Source organism: Pelodiscus sinensis, chromosome 6 (genome assembly GCF_052426305.1).
Source record: "Pelodiscus sinensis isolate ZL-2025 chromosome 6, ASM5242630v1, whole genome shotgun sequence".
In the NCBI taxonomy this organism is placed as follows: domain Eukaryota; kingdom Metazoa; phylum Chordata; order Testudines; family Trionychidae; genus Pelodiscus; species Pelodiscus sinensis.
The window spans coordinates 87749202-87766354 of NC_143057.1; the positions used below are offsets into that span (position 1 = coordinate 87749202).

The 17153-nt window shown below is 42.9% G+C and overlaps 1 protein-coding gene across 1 annotated transcript in view; it reads left to right on the top strand.

Moving 5' to 3' along the window:
- SCAMP1 (secretory carrier membrane protein 1) overlaps positions 1-12169 on the top strand; it is an 84224-nt gene extending 72055 nt beyond the window's left edge. The window contains exons 8-9 of the mRNA XM_006119131.5: positions 2311-2428; positions 8239-12169. Coding sequence (XP_006119193.3) covers positions 2311-2428; positions 8239-8403 — 283 coding nt within the window. The 3' untranslated portion in view covers positions 8404-12169. The remainder of the gene's footprint in view (positions 1-2310; positions 2429-8238) is intronic.
- Positions 12170-17153: the final 4984 nt, after the last annotated feature.

The following is a 17153-nucleotide window of genomic DNA, read 5'->3' on the forward strand; positions in this document are numbered from 1 at the left end:
GAGTTCACTGGTGTAGCGCCAGCAATGCTTGGCCCATCGACTGCCTGCAGCCCATCATAGAATGCTTTAAAAACATGTCTGTCATTTGCATTTTGAAGTTTGATGACTTTACATTTCCACCAGTACTTTTTCATTTGTCAGTTTGATTTATGCCTTCTGCTTATCTTGAATGTATGCTGATTTTCTGGAGGTATTCTCTTTATCGTTGATCCAGGCCAGGAGTGTCACAGGCTTCTTATCAAGAAGAGCTTGGGCATATTTGTCCTTGTCATCAAACCAGTCCATGCGTTTTTGGAAACCCAGAATTTCCAAAATTTCCAGCAGTTTTGTAGGTTGTTTTCTTGATGTTAACCCAGTCCTCCTAAGTAGCAGATGGCTGCTCTGGACCTTCATCGTTGATGACTAATCCTCAAGACTGAGTTGAAACAGTGCTTGTACCAGGCATCTCAAGTTTACTTACATCCAATGTTTTCCAGCATACAGCAGAATGATCAAGTTTTTGCAAAGTCTCAAGGAGATGACACTGTGTACCATGCAGACAGGGAGCCAGTGCCAAGCGTTGCACAAGTCAAAACATCAGAAACATCTCTTTGTTTTGTAATGAAGTAGTCAGTCATATCCCAATGCTTAGACCAAGGTGCATCCAAATTGCTTTGTGTTTGTTTGCCCGTTGGAAAAAAGTGCTGGCAAATACCTGCACGCAGCATGAGCTTGCTTTGAAGAAGTGCCATTTGCATTCTTGCTTCTAATATCATATCCAAGCACCTCTGGCCATGTCATGCAGTCCTGACCATCTCCAAAATTAAGATCACCACGTATATATAGCTTGGATTTAAAAAGTACTGAAGAAATCAGTGAATTCAGGTTATTGTAGAAAGCCTCCTTTTCATCGTCTGGAGCAGTCAAAGTGGGTGCATGTACATGAACAAGTACAAGGCACTGACCTTTCCTCAGTCTAAGCTTTGCAGTCATGAAGCAAGGACTGAAGGCACATGACTGCGATTCAAGCTGGGGACTAGTGACATCTTGATAGCAAAGCCAACTCCCACTTGCCTTGGATGCCCTTCAGGGTAGCCCACACAATAATCTAGTTGTATAGTTGTATAACTATAACTAAGAGCTCTTTTTGACTGTGCGCTCTGTGGTGAGGGGTGTCTGGTGCCAAAATAGGGTAACGTGTGTTGTCTATCATGCCACTGCAGTTCAGAAATATCATTGTTGCAAAACTATCCTTTGTTCTGCACACTGCTGAGAGTTTATGGAGCAGGAGATTATTAATGGCCCTCTCACTGGATTTTTTTTCAAAATGATTCCCCACAGACAGGTAGCAGTCCAGTGTTACAAGTTTCTACGATGTGATCACCACTTGCTTCTCCATTGTCAGTGCAGCGCTCACTCTGGTGTCCATGTGGTGGACTGCTTGTGTGATCTCAGTTCACAGTTCCAGGGATGTGGCCTTGTTCATCCAGAAGCTCTGCAGCCACTGCTCATCAATCCAAGCCTGTGTTATGGTGCAGTGCCACCAGTCGGTGCCTGTTTATCAGGCCCAGAAATGGTGCTCTGCCATTTGCAGCTGTTCTGTGAAGCCACCATCAACCTTGAGTTGGTTTGCTCTGTCTCACAACAGTCTGTCCTTCAGGAAATTATCATGTTCCCCACAGCTCTTCTTGCAGCTCTGAAAAAAACAGGATGGTGTATCTGGTACTTGTAGTGCAGGCTCTATGTGACCACCAGTTACGGTATACAGTGACACGTGACAACTAAAGTGGCTTTGTGGGATTTTCAAAGTAGGCATGAAAATTATGGAACAGAAATGGCATTATGATGCAAAGAAAAATGCATGATGGGAATGTGACCCTACTATCTCAATCATTTTTTTTTTTTTTCATGAGACTTGCCTCTCCATCATGCATTGCCCAAACTTCCCAAAATACATTGATGGACAATGGCGAGTTGCACAATGAGATACCTACCCATGGTGTACCACACTGTCCATTGAACACATTCCCGGTGAGTATGTGCAGTGCTGATGTGAGAAGCCAAGTATGTACACACACAAGTGATATACTGTGGTATCTTTTTGTCAATGAAACTTGCACTGGCTAAAGTTTGTAGTGTAGACTTGCTCTATCTTTGACTACATTATTTAGGAACTGACCTTCTAAAAACACCTTAAAATATAGCACGTTTACATTTTTAAATTGCCGTTACTTTTCTCAAGTCAGAACAAAACTAGAATGTTCCAAAGGTTTCTTAAAAAGAAAGTATGTATTACACCATTGTAATGAAGTTTGTCATTATTTTCTTTAGTGGATGGATTTCATCTCTGACTGGTCTTAATGAGAGTGTTCCTGTTGGCATTATGATGATAATCATAGCAGCACTTTTCACAGCATCTGCTGTCATCTCTCTAGTTATGTTTAAAAAGGTAAGTAGCTTTGTTTTTATTATTTCAAACTTCCACTTACTCAGCTGTTAGCTGATCTAGATTTTAATTTTCTGCTTTAGGGAGGCCCTCTTGTGCATCTTCACAGTTGATGGGTTTAAGTAATATTCCTATAGGTAGGCCCCAGCCAAATTCACGGCCATGAAAAATGCATTAAAAACTATGAAATATGGTCTTTTGTGTGCTTTTACCCTATATAATGTAGATTTTATGGGGGAGACTAGAGTTTCTCAAATTGGAGTCCCTGATCAAAAAGGGTGTGTGGGTGGGTGGGGGTGGGTGGGTGTGTGTGTGTGTGTGTGTGTGTGTGTGTGTGTGTGTGTGTGTTTGTTTAACAAGATTATTGGGGGACAGGGTGTTGCGGTATTGCCGCCCTTCCTTCAGCACTGCTTTCAGAGCTGAGAGGCTGGAGAGTGCCTGGCCACTATATGCCAACCAGTTATGAAGGTAGCACCCTTTTAGCAGCAGCACAGAAGTAAGGGTTGCAATAACATACCATACCACCCTTCTGCATTGCTTCCTTCAGACCTAGGCAGCTAGAGACCAGCAGCTGCTGACTAAGAGCCCAGCTCTGAAGGCAGAGTTGCTGCCAGCAGTAGGGCAGAAGTAAACATGGCATGCAGCTCAGCTCCCATCAGCAGCCATGAGGAAGTACTGCAACTCCCCTAGAATAATCTTGCAACGCCACCAATACCCCCGCACACAACTCCTTTTTGGGTCAGGACCCCTACTATTACACCAGCATGAAATTTCTTAGTTAAATAACTGAAATCATGGAATTTATTATTTTTAACATTCTAAGGCCATGAAATTGACCAAAATGTGAATTTGGTATGTCCATATGTATGTTTCTTCCTGCTTTGCTTTATCTGTACTGACTACATTTCTCTAATGCCATTTGGCTTCTGTTTTCTCAGTTAGCATGACCATATTTTTTCCAAAGGAAAAACAGAACACCTCTGGCCTGGCCTGAATGCCATCCCTTCAAAAGCCACGTTTAGGCTGGCCTAAGCCCTCCCTGCCTCCCGTTCATGCAATGTTAGCCTGAGGGCTGCCTGGAGTTGGCCTGACCCACCCTGCTGTCCCCCGGTTCGAGCATCCCTGCTGCTCACGGGGCTGGTCCTCCAAGGTTGCCCACTTGTGCATTGGGCTAGTCTCCCAAGCCCCCTTGTTGCCCTGCTTCCCCCCTAGGCGCGGGGTTGGTTCCAGCTCCTCCTTATGCCCTGCATTCAGAGATGCCCATCAAGCCTCCCTTGCCACATGCCTGCCAGCGGGGCTAGTGGTCCAGGCTCCCTTTATTATACATCTTCACACAGGGTAAGCTGAGGTCCCATTTTCCCTGGGCACACAGAGTGGACCTGGCCAGCCGGAGCCACTCTCCCCCATTCTTCTTCCATTACAGGGCTGGCATGCCACTGTTCCAGCCTCCCCTCTGTGTTCTTTTACGCCCCACAAGGGGAGATGGCAGCAAGGTGAACTGCTGCTCACAGCAGGAATCCTACTGCCAGGGCTGAGCAGGGATTCTGGTCTATCCAGGCAGGGTTCACAGCAGGTATAAAGGGGGGTACACTGTGCCCTGCTATTTACCCATGTAAAGTGGGAGTGCATGGTGGCACAGTGGGGAGTCCTTCTCTGGAGGCAGCAGGGTAGTAGCAGCGGAGCTTGGGCTGCTCCTGGGTGCTCTTGCTGCCCATCCCCAGTGCCGTTGCTGCTTCTGCTGGGGGCAGAAAGGGAGACTCTGGCGCGTGCAGGCACTGGGGTAAACGAAAGGGGTGAGGGCATGGCGACTTGCTGCTTCCCTGCTGCCAGTTCTGTGCTATGATCCCATAAAATATGGGACAGTTTGCCCCTGTAACAGAAAGCTGGGACACTTAGAAAAAAGGTTAAATACGCAGCACGTCACTTATATATTGGTGCATATAACAACATTCATACGGCACGGTTAAAAGGGGTTCTGAGTGTGCTAGAGGGCTTAGGGTTGGGCAATGGGTTGGGGTGTTGGAGTGTGAAGGCTCTGAGGTGGTCTGGAGAGGAAGGGCTTAGAGAGCAAGGATTAAGGGTTAGGGTGTGAAAGCTCTGGGGTGGGCTGGGGATGAGGTGGCTGGGCTGAGCTGCTGCTGCTGCAACATGGGAGAAATCTGGGTTAAATGGGCCACGTTGGGAAGGAGTTTTGGCTGCCCAGACCACTCCGGTTGCAGCAAGGGGGAGTGAGGGCAATCCAGGAATGGATGGCAGCAGTTCAGGAATGAACCACATGGGCGGCTCCTTGACAGCAGGGAGGCTCTGGGGGCCAGGCTGCTCCAGTCACAGCAGACAGGCCTGAGGCCAGGCCATGGCTTCCTTCGGGCTCAGGAAGATGTCTGGTTCAGACTTGGACCACTGAGCTGGAGGCTAGGCAGTGGGTTGAGTGCTTCTCTCTCTCTCTCCCCGCCCCCCCAATTCTTGCACAGACACAAGGCAACCGTGCATCTTACAGGGAACTAAGGGTGAGACCATTACATATCACGGCTAATTGTTAAGAAGTTGGAACTGTGGGTGTGCTATTTTCACACTTTTTAAAAATACAGAAAAATTATAATTTAAACCTTGATTATCCATAATTCAGAAATGCTCTCCAAACAATCTGAATAATTGGTTTACCTATATTGGAATCTAATTGTGTATTTGAAGGAGGGGAAAAAAAAGAAACAATAATTTTAGGATTACATTCCTTCTTTCCTGGCTGGAAGTTGTGGGTAGTTACTTTGCAAACTGCTTTCAACTCCCTGAATGTGTCCGTATCTCAAATGAGGCCTTGTCCACACTTACCAGGATATTGGCGTTGCAGGGATCGATTCCCCTGGGGGTCGATTGAGTGAGTCTGTACTAGACCCGTTAAATTCAATGCTAATAACTCTATTGTAAACTCCGTACTCCACCAGATGGAGAAGCATAAGGGGAGTGTATGGGAGAAGCTCTCCCATCGACATTATGGTACCTCCATCTAAGGAACATTGACTCCAGCTTTGTAGTTCATGTAGCTGGAATCACATGCCTTAATTCAACCTTGTCCTCTAGTGTAGACCTGTCCTAAGCTTCACTGAAGGAAAAATGATGTTCCCTCTGTCTTCATATCTAAAGAACCATCTTAGGGAGCAATGGAGGAGGGAAGGTGTTTTAACCATCACTTAAAGGGTTCTTAACTCATCCCACCAATTAAGGTGAGCAACTGCAGATGTGAATTGGAAGGAAGATGAAAAGTGTGGACAAAGTCATCTTTGATTATATGGATTCCTTAAAGCAGGGGTGGGGAACCTTTTTTGGGTCAGGGGCTACTGACCCACATAAAAATCAGTCGGGCCCAGGCTAATAGATTTTGTGTGCTCCAGCCCCGCAAGGAAAACAGCAGGGGGGCTAAAGGGGAGCCCTGAGCCTCAGGGCCAGATCCAGTTCCCCACCCCTGCCTTAAGGAACTCCAAGTTAGAAACATGGAAAAGAGCCTGATCCCTTTTCGTATAGATAGTTGCTTTCTGCATTTTGACACTACTACCTGGGGCAGCCCAGGGGTAAATTTCCCCCCACTGCCCTCACCGCATCACTTGATCTCTTGGGAATCATTCCTCTGCCCTGTCTCAAGCGCCTTTCCTTCAGACAGTCCATATGAAGTTGTCTTAATTGAACTGAGAAATTTGCATCAGCCTGCTGTGGTAACATGTTTGACAGGGTAAACTATCCATAAAGAACACTTCTTTTTAAAATAAGTTTTAATACATTAAGAACTGTTTAATTTTGAGTGTCACTTAACGTTCAATGACTGCTATCTTGCACTAGCGGGTTTTCAATACTTGATAGATTTCTTTTTTTTAATTGTTTAAGATTTTACCATTTTAATGCCCGTTGAAAGGCATATAGGTCTAAAAATCAACAAATGTTTGCTGCAGATCAGGAATAGGCAATTTTTAATGGGGAGCCACTCCAAAGATTTTGGCAGGTGGTCAAAGGCCGCAGTTCTATGCAGCAGGTGTGGGGTCTGGGACGAAGGTTGTGTGCAAAAAGGAGCTTGGGGTAGTGGACTGGGGTGCAAGAGAGTGTGGAGTCTGAGAGGGAGTTTGGGTAAAGGAGGGTATTATGATCTGTGGTATGGGCTTGGGGTGCAAGGTCCAGGAGGGAATTCGGGTGCAGGAGAGCATTCTGGTCTGCAGGAGGGGTTTTAGGAGAGGTTGCAGGGTCTTGGAGGGAGTTGACTGGGGAGAACGGGGTGCAGAGAGTTGGGTGGAGGCCTTTGGCAGGTAGTTGAGGGGGAAGAGAGGGTGAGGTGCCAGAGGCAGGCGCTTACTCAGGCAGCTCTCAGCTAGCAGCCCTGAAGAAACCTGAGGCAGGCTGTCTGCTGCAGGCCAAGTCTGCTGGCTACTCCATCTGGCTCTGCTCCAGGCATGGGGGAGGAAGGCTTCACACGCTGTCCCTACCCCCAGCATAATTTCTCGGCTCCTCTTGGCCAGAAAATGGCCAATGAGAGTTTAAAGATTATACTGAGGGTGGAGCAGAGCAGCACACATTCTCCCTCCTTTCTCCCCAGAGTCCAGAGTAGCTAGCTATTTAAAGCGTGAGCTGCCCTTTGCCTAAGGGTTCCATCGAAGCGGTCATGGGCAGGATCCAGTAGCTTGGTGGGACGGATCCAGACTGCTGGCTGCCTCTTGACTACCCCTGAATCATAGAGCTGGAAGAGACCTCAGGAGGTCATCAAATCCAGGGCCCTGTCAAGCCAAGACTTAAAAACCTCTAGGGATGGAGATTCCACCACCTCGCTAAGTAACCCATTCCAGTGCTTCACCACCCTCCTAAAGAAATAGTTTTTCCTAATATCCAACCGGGACCTCTCCCACTATAACTTGTAGGGTTGCCAGGTGTCCGGTATTCAACCGGACAGTCTGGTTTTTCAGCCCTCTGTCTGGTTTAAAAAAATTCAGAAAATACCGGACATGTGCAGTGTCCGGTATTTTCTGGTTTTCCAGCTGGGTGCCCGACGGAAGCCTGGCAGGGGGGAGTGGCTGGGAGGCGGGGTGCGATCGGCACTGGGAGCCTCTGGTTGCGTCTGACGTAGGAGTTACACCTTGGGGAGGAGGAGAAGCCCTGTCCGTGCTCCTGAGCGCTGTTCAGGCGCATTGTGAAGCCATAGCCAGACTTGCTCGTGTTTCACTGGGACTGTGCGCGGGACAGGCAGTGCCCTGGGATCTGCATGTGCCCAGGTCAATCCCGCTTCTCACTGGCTGATTTCCGCCCCCCCCCTCCCAGCTCCAACCTCTCCCTCCCAGCCCTGTTCCCCCCCAACCTCCTCCCGGCCAGCCCTGTTTCCTGCCAGCCAGTTCTCTTCCTCCCGATCTCCCCCAGCCAGCCCCGCTGTCCCCAACCCCCCCAGCCCTGCTTCCCGTTTTCTCCCAGCCAGCTCCACTCTCCTCCCAGCCAGTCCCTCTCCCCTTTCTCCCTCCCCCACCCCCCCATCAAGTGTGTGTGGTATTTTTTCTGAAGCTCTCTGGTAACCCTAATAACTTGAGACCATTGCTCTTTGTTCTTCCATCCATCACTACTGTGAACAGCCTCTCTCCATCCTCTTTGGAACCCTGCTGTAGATGCTGGGGTCTAAAGTTTACTGGTTTGATTATCTTCCATACAGCTGTAAGCAGGCAACAGAATCTCCATTATTCTATTAATTTAATTGGTCTATAGACTTTTAGGGTAGCATCCACAAATATAGATATAACTCATTTTAACTTTCTTGTTTCTCTCCTTTCCCTTCCCCTCCATTTCTGTCGTAGGTGCATGGCCTATACCGCACAACCGGTGCTAGTTTTGAGAAAGCCCAGCAAGAGTTTGCAACAGGAGTGATGTCCAACAAAACTGTACAAACGGCTGCAGCAAATGCAGCCTCTACAGCAGCAACTAGTGCAGCCCAAAATGCTTTCAAGGGTAACCAAATTTAGTGAAATAAAAAATCACTACAGTTATCATTGACTATATTTTCCATCTATTTATCTATTCCTATTGACTTGCGTTCAAAATACACATACAGCATGTATGTCTCTCCTTGAGCTGTGCATGGGCTAAAACAGGAAAAATTTCTTGTTTTATTCCTTTATATATTTATTTCTCAAAACAAAACCCCACAGCCTACCTTCTTTGCCATCTTTAAAATTGAAATATATGCTAGATATATAATTCTCCATATTTTCTGGAGGAGCAATATTTTGGAAACTTCAGCAATGGATCTGAAATTGGTATGGTACTTTCTGTGATCAGTAATAGAGGGGTTTTTTAGTATTTCACTCTGGAATCTTTTGTTTCAATTTAAGGAAAGCACTTTGGAGCAGTTACTTTTGTTCCTAAGAGCCTGATTCCCTATTTCTACTATACAAAGTAGACTGACAATTTGGGAGAATTAGATTTGGTTGCTGCTGTGGCACTTTCAGCAGCAGATGAACAGCTATGAGTATGGTAGATAATGTACATTCTTTTTTTAGGACAATAGGTCTTTTGATATAACTCTACAAGTTTGCATGAATATTATTGAGTTTTTTGACCATGCTGAATTCGTGTTTTGATCCAGGATTTATCTGTACCACTTGCAATTATAGTGTTGGTTTGTATCAACCCTTTCATGGCATACTTCTTCGAAATCAGAAATGGCTATTGCTTAGACATTCTTACTGCTAGAATGTGGAATGCAATGTACAGTTAAGAGAAGTTAACTGTTGGTTTTGATCAAAGAGCTAAATGATTAAATTGCTATTTTTAATTTGTTTTCATCTTTTCAGAAAACATTCTGTTAAAAGGAAGTTATCAGCCTTTAGAACACTTCCATAGCCAGTTGTTTGTCCCCTTTTAAATACAGTGAAATTTTTGTTGTGTGTGTTTGTAGGTTTGGGGATTTTTCTTTGTGTCATTTGTGTTTTAACAGTGGTACTAAATCTATAGCTTGGTCAGTCGCTCTGTTTACTGCTTGTGCAAAAATCTGAATATACAGTATTTAATTTTTTACAGGAATATTTTCTCTAGTCAAACTTTTTAAACTGTGGCATTTAACATATACTTGAATTCCTTTTAACGCACCTCAGCCTTCATGTGATTTGATTCAACCTGAATAATGAAGATTCTTAACTATTTTGAGTTGGAAGAGTGAAACATTTTTATTTCTTAGAAATTCACATTGTTGAAATGGATGTCTGTTCAATAGATTAACCAGTGGTTACCAACCAGTAGATCAGGATCTACTGGTAGATCTTGGAACCTCTGACAGGTGATATGCCAGCTTTGGCCAGGAGGCTGTCAAGTGCTGGCACTTTATCTGCCCCTCTCAACACTACTGTGCTGCTCCTGCCCGCTACCTTGGAGGTCCCCCCTGCCCCTGGGAATCTCCTGCTTGCTGTGCACGGCACAGGAAGAAGAAGAGGGGGTGCTGATGTCAGGGTGTCCCTCCCTCCACCCTGTACCCCACCTCTACAGAGCAGGGGGAAGCAGGGATGGAGAGTTTGCTGGTTGCTTTTGGGAGTAGTGTGGGCCCAAGGCAAGGATGAGCCTACCTTAGCCCCACTGCACCACCACCCTGAAACCACATGTGGTGAGTGGTACCCAACTGGAGCCTGCGTTCTGAACCTCTCCTGCACCGCAAACCCCAGCCCTACCCCTAAGTTCCCCTGCACCCAAACTCCTTCCCAGAGCCTGCACCCTGAACCCCATCCTGCACAACAACTCCCTGTCCCAGGCTCAGCTCAGAGCCCCCTGCCACACTCCAAAAACTTTAGCCGAAGTTGCTTGCATCCTCCTCCCCTGGATCCCAGCCCTCTGCCTGATAAAAGTGAGAGAGGATGGGGGAGGAAGGGAGGATGGAGTGAGCAGGGGCGGGGCCTTGGAGAAAGGGTGGGAAGAAGGTGGGGCAAGGGTGTTTGGGTTTAAGGTAGATTCTGGATTGCACTTCAATTGAAAAAGTGATCTCATGCTTAAGAAGGTTGGAGACCACTGGATTAAACCGATGCTGTGATGCACCATGATTCATGCTGGTGCTTATGTTAATTTTCCAAATGCTTATCAGCTTTTGCTTCAAAATCATGTGCTGTCCACTGTACATATAAGGCCATTGGAGATTCCTAGTTGAGTGGATTGATTGGATGACGATATATGTAGTACTTTGGACTAAGTTTAAAACTTTTAAATACCAGTTTCAGAAAGTGAAGGACCTGATCCCCAGTTTTACATAAATACTTTCACTGAAATCAGTGTGACTGCTCATATGAATAGGAGTCTGCAAGACTGAACCTTAAGGCCTGGTATGTACTGGAACATGCAGTTGACATAAGTGTGTCATTCAGGGACGTGAAAATCCATAACAGTGAGTGATGCAGTGAAACAGACCTCATTTCCTAGTATAGACAGCACTAGGTCAGTGGGAGAATTCTCCTGGTAACTTACTGATCATCTTTTGGCGAGGTGAAGTCCCTGTGTTGCCGGGAGAACTTCTCCTCTTGACATTAGTGTGTCTCCTGAAGTAGTGCAGCTGCAGGGTTTTAAGATGGATAAACCCAGTGATGCCCCATCTGTCAATGTGAATTGGTTTTGATAGACGAATATTCTTCTCTTTTCAGTTTGTCAAAAAAGAACATTTAAAAAAATAACCTTACCCAGTGTAATACCTGGACCAGTGTAGCACTGGCATACATAAATCTGAGTAAATTACAAATACATATTACATATGTCGTTTGCTAACGTGTCTCAAAAAGAAATTTTTAGTGGTTAAGATAAATGTGGTAAGGAAGCATTATAATATGGCCTATACTGAAGTTGTTGTTCACGATTATATTGTTCATAGAGTAAACAATGCAATTGAAATAACAGTAACAGGGATGTTCTCAGAAGATTTTCCCAGCATTTTTTAGAAGTCTGTAGAGGAGGTTTTAGGTTTTTGAAAATCCGTTTAATCTTTAATGATCCTTCTAAATTTCGGTTTTACAGTTTAAGGTCCCCTTTCTGTGCTTCCATTTTTTTCAGGTCTCTCTAGATCTACAACCTACTTTTGCGAGTCTGTTAAACCAAATATTAAAATTATACCTAGGAAATCCTGTAAGAGTGTATCGTGAGCCTTAATTAAGCATTTTATTTTTTCTCATGAGGGACACCATCACAGTTAAATTGTCAAATTTTTTAATAGTAGATTATCAGCAGGCGATATTAAAAAACAACTTGAAACTGACAGGCATGTGCCTAGTTATATTTTTCAGAATATATGCATATATGATTCTTATTTTTATCATGTTTGCCTCTGCACTCAAAAAAATACAATGTTACAAAATTAGTATGTATGAATATTTCTAATTCAAACAAAAATTCTCATTTTAGCTTTGAGATCTGAAGGCTGGTGTTTGTTAAAATATTTTTACTCAATTTAGAGGTATTGGTCTTCTATCAGTTAATGCAGTATACATCCACTTAATTGTCATTTTGTCGTATTGTGGCAAATTTTGTTCAGAGTGAAGTTTAAACACTGGAATGTCAATAGTCAGTGATCTGTAATTTAGGATTTGGATTTATTTATCCGAGGGATGTTTGTATATATTTTGTAAACTACTAACAATGCTCTACCATCATAGTGAATGTCATGGTTCTGTCCCTCTGATGTTGCATGTCTGAATAGTTCACAAGTTTTGTATATTTATTGTATTAACATAAGGTCATAAAATAAAAGTACTGTTTCCTGGATGTTTGCTCAGATTAGTTTTAAACAAGATAGATTTTTTTTTAAAAAGGTCAGGTAAACATGCAGGAAGGCTGCTCTGTATAAAAGTACCATTTGGTTTTTATAATCTGTATATAAATTCTGTAATCTGCTGAAATGAGAAAGTAATATGTCCACTACCAAAAATCAAATGTGTATAACTAGAATTGGACTGCTCACATAGCATGAAGGAAAACTTCAGCAGCTCTTGCAGCACTTTGCACCTGTGCTGTAAATTTCTCACACACATAAAAGATGCTCTGTCAGTACTGAATGAATCTCTACAAGTATTAAACCTTACCTGTGGTTTTACTGCAAGTAAAATGAAACTGCTGAAAACAATATTGATTTTGCTACTGTTTATTTTTCTTTTTTCTGAATTGATAATTCTGTATCAACATTTTATTCTGCTGTTTCTGTTCAAGTGTTAAGGTATAACATAATTATTTTGTGGAGTGTTACTGAATTTATTACCATTTTATACTAAGGGTTTGTAAGCAGCTAATTTCACAGTTGATATAGACCATTGTACTGCAACAACGTTTTGAGAATGCACACTACAGTGATACTCTTCTTCTAATATGTAGCCAGTATTTTTTTTTCTAGGCAGTTGTCTAATCAGAAGTGATGTTTTCAAGACCGTTGCACACCTCACCTAATCCAGGAGCAAAATTGCCAATTTTCCCTGTTTCCCTCCTCTCTCATTACTCTGCATTTAGATGCTTTGGCAGCAGATTAATGTCTTTAGAGGGATAAATTCAGTTTTAAAAAATGTTAGGCATACTATTCTACATTATATAAAATTCAGAAGGAAAAAAAAAGCCTTTTGAGTATAGTGAGTTATAATACACTTGCACTTCCTTGCTCAGATCAGAATGGATTAAAATACACACATGCATTGCTTCTGAGATGCTCAGGTGTTCGATGTAACCTTGAAAGAATGCGGTGGCAGCCTAGATAGATGCAAGTGAAGTTTTTTGAAAAAGGCCACTTAAAAAAAAAAAAAAAACCCTCTGTTGTCTATTCATAGCCTTACTATATGCTTAGTGGTGCAACCATGTGGACATGTATTCTTAATGGGAAATGTTTAAATGTTTTTAATTTTTACAAAAATTCTCAAGGTATTTATTATGTGTGATGGGGAGTGTCTGTCTTATGGGAGCCTAACATCTGTTTTATTCTTCAGTGTACTAGTCCTACCTAGCTTAATAAAGTGAATGCAGTTTGGCTCTAAATGAGCCTGAACAGAAAACATTCTAATAAATCAAGCACAAGGAAGAATGGAACAGATATAATGGAGATACATGTCTGTCTAATGTTGCCCTCCAAAAAGTAAAGATAATTACATTTCAGCAATAAAATCATATTTTTTGTGATGGTTTTGGGGTTTTTTTCCCCATGAGATACTTCTGACCCTTCACATAGGTAATCTACTCTTATTGAAATAGTGGAATAATAGTTTAGCTATGTATTAGCTCTGAAATGGAAATCCCAAGTTTATGAGAAATATTGTGAAAGCATGGTATTCACTTTTGTTCCAAAAGAAAGCGGTTTCCCAATGCCAATGCCTAACAGCATAGGCGGCTACTAACTAGCACTTCACATTTTCCTAAACCAAAAGTTGTATGTCCCCGCTCTCAGTACCAATTCCTCAGGTAATGACTGGATATGATATTCACTGGAAATCAATTATGCTATTTTAAACATATTACTATTTGTTGTAACACCACCTATTAAAACAAAAAGCAAGGAATTCATGTACACCGCCTTGGCAAGAACAGTGTCTGTATGTTTATGCATAATATTTGGCATTTCAGTTTATGGAAATTTTCACATCCTGAATAGGAAAATAAGCAAATTTTTTTTTATATTGAAGTTGGATATTGAGCTAGGAAAAAGTAGTGGAGTGACTGGCCTTGGTGCCCAGAGCTAGAACCAGGTTAAAATAAAGGGAATACAAGCTTCTGTTCTGTCTTGTGTTTGTGCCTTGTGTCTGTAGCTCCTGCCCTCAATCTATTGGTGTCTGTCCAGAGCACTTGTATGGATTTTAGAGGATTGATCAGCTGCCTTGAAACACTTTAGGCATCTGTGAACTTGTGACTGTTCATCACAAAAACTACTATTGCTGTTGGAATTTTCAGCTTAACCTGAGCCTGACAATTTCCACATCTGTTATTTTTGAGATGCTAAGAGGGCACATATATAAAATTGACACTAACTTAATGAAAGAAGTATGTATTACTTGTGCATTGGTCATTCTGTCAGCCATACTTTACTGGCAGCTGTGTCTCTTGGCCCATGTTTTGGGCATTGGTAGTGCAATTGGCAGTGTTGTCTTCAAGTTGTCATGGTCAAGTCCAAGTCGAGTCTCAAGTCTTAATTTTAAAAATGTCAAGTCACTTTTGTACAAGCCATCAATATCGACATTTTTGGACAGTTTTTTCACCAAGTCGATTTAACAAAATTAGCAAGTCTAAAGTCGAGTCTCAAGTCACAAATGATTGAACCCAAGTCGAGTCTCAAGTCGAGTCACCTAGGCGACTTAATTCAGACTAGAGTTCAAGTCGTGGTACTTAAGTCGTCAACTCTGGCAATTGGGAACTTCTTATAGTATTGGTGAAGGACTGTTGTCTTCGTTGCATGTCTTTCTGATGTTTCTCAGGGAAGAATTAGACATGTTAGGTCTGCATTGGGGGAGCGTGTGATTCAAGATAGAAGGAAGAGATGTCACTTTTTTTTCCCCATTGTAATTACTTGTTCTGGAATTGGCAGGGTTAATTGACATGGCTTTTTCTCTTCTCTGCTACTTTTCCCAGCCAGGCCAACTGAGTTTACACCTCATTGCAGTCTTTGACTATTGTTAAAAGTGGCTAATAGCCATAGATTTTGTCACTTTTTTTCTGCTAGGCAAAGTTCACTCTGGGACCATAGGACCTATGGTCCTAAGTATTCAAGGATAACCTTCCATATTCAGTGTGAAACGACTTTTTAAATTATCTACTTGCTATCTACATGGCAAATATCTTCAGAATCCATTCCTCGTGCCACCCTTTTCCCCCTTTAAGGCTTCAGGCAGGTTTACAGTTGCTTAAGGTTTCGAATGCCACTTTAGGTGCAAATAGATGACCCTACTTAAAGTAACAAACTTCAGTTTGTCCAGTAGGTGGAATGAGACAGACACCGTGTGTTATGGAGGCAACGGTCTATGGATCCTCAGGTAAGAGTTAATTTTGCACTGACATATAATGAAATCTTAAGTTAGCACTGAGCTTTTTAGAGTTTTGGGCTCTGAATTGCAAATTTCCACCTCCACTAACCTAGGTTAAAATCATACTAGTTTTAGTTACATAAATCAAACCATTGTGCAGCTTTAGTACATTCAGCAGGTGAAATACTTTGGGGAATACAGGTTGTTTTGTTACCGTAAAAAGGAAGCAGACATGTAGACATATCTCTACAGTGATATCTAACAGAGATTCTGCTGAGTTGAGAGCTAACTTGCCATCAGTTGTGGGTTCTTCATTTCTTAAAACTGTGGATACAGAATCAGGTTCTAAGGAACTAAACCTCACACGAGTCCTGTCACCTTGTAGAATTAGAAACATTTTCCCTTTTCAGACTGTTCTGTCCTGTCCTGTTAAAAGTAAAATAAATTAACCTGAGTGGTTTAAAGGAGGTGATTTTTTTTTATTGCACTACCTGGTGCTAACTTGATGTCAGAACATGGTAAACGCTTAACAGGAGGCCACCATGGAGGCAGTATTGTTCAGTAGCATTACAATGGCAGTGATGAATCCAGGCTTTTGTTGACAATTCTAACAATTTCTCTACTTGTAAAATGCATAGGCTACTTACTCTCCTTTTATAAAGTGCATTGAAGTCTATGGATGAGAAGAAATAAGTGTTTTAATATTAAAAAATAACATAGTCTAGCAGCACCTTAAAACAAAACGTCACTCATGAGCTTTCATGGGCACAACCCACTTCAGATAAATGGAGTTATTAAAGGTCCAGTTCCAAAATAAATAGCGGATGGGGGAGGGGGGGAAAGTGAATTAGAGTGTTCATGTTACATGAAACTGATAGAGAAGGTGCAAATGTTCTTAAGTAACCATTGGTGGTTGGTTAAGTCGTTAGGAAGTGGAAACTAGCATGCTAGCCAGGCAATGTCTTTATTCATACCTTTGTGATGGGTCCCAAACCTGTAAATGAAGTTAAGTTCCAAGACTTCCCTGTGTATTTGGCTTGTGGAATTGGCCTGAAACAACACTGTGACTTTGAGATCCATTAATGAGTGCCCAGGCAGGTTAAAGTGTTCTCCAACAGATTTCTGTGTGTTGCCTTTTCAGATATCTGATTTATATCCATTAATCCTTTGTCACAGAGACTGTACAGTTTGGCCAATATACGTTGCTGAGGAGCTTTGATGGCATGGATCACATTAGTGGATGTGCAGTTGAATCTCTGATTTGGTGGCTGATGTGGTTGGTTCTAGTGATGGAAATCACTTGTGTAGATGTGTGGATGGAGTTGGCACCAGGGCTGTTTGCAGGGGTGTATTCCTGGATGATTATGATGGAGGTGTGCTATGTGGTTACTGAAAGCATTTAAGGTTAGGAGGTTGTAAGTGAGGATTGGCCTTTTTCCCCAAGGCCTGCGAGAGTCGGGTCATTTTCCAGGATAGGTTGTAGATCGTTGATAATGCGTTGGAAGGGTTTAAGTTGTGAGGCGTAGGTCGTCTTGGCCTGTTTTGAAATAGTTCATGTCTGGGTACTCTTCTGGCTCTGTCAATTTGTTTTTTCATACTCACCCAGAAAAGTGAAAACTGCACTGGCTAGCCACCTACCTTCCGCATCCTAATGACTTAAAAAATCAAACAATGGAAGAGAGCAGGTGCAAATTATTCTTATCTGCTTCATGTAACATGAACACTCTAATTTACTCTTCTCTCTCCTCCTCCCCCCCCTC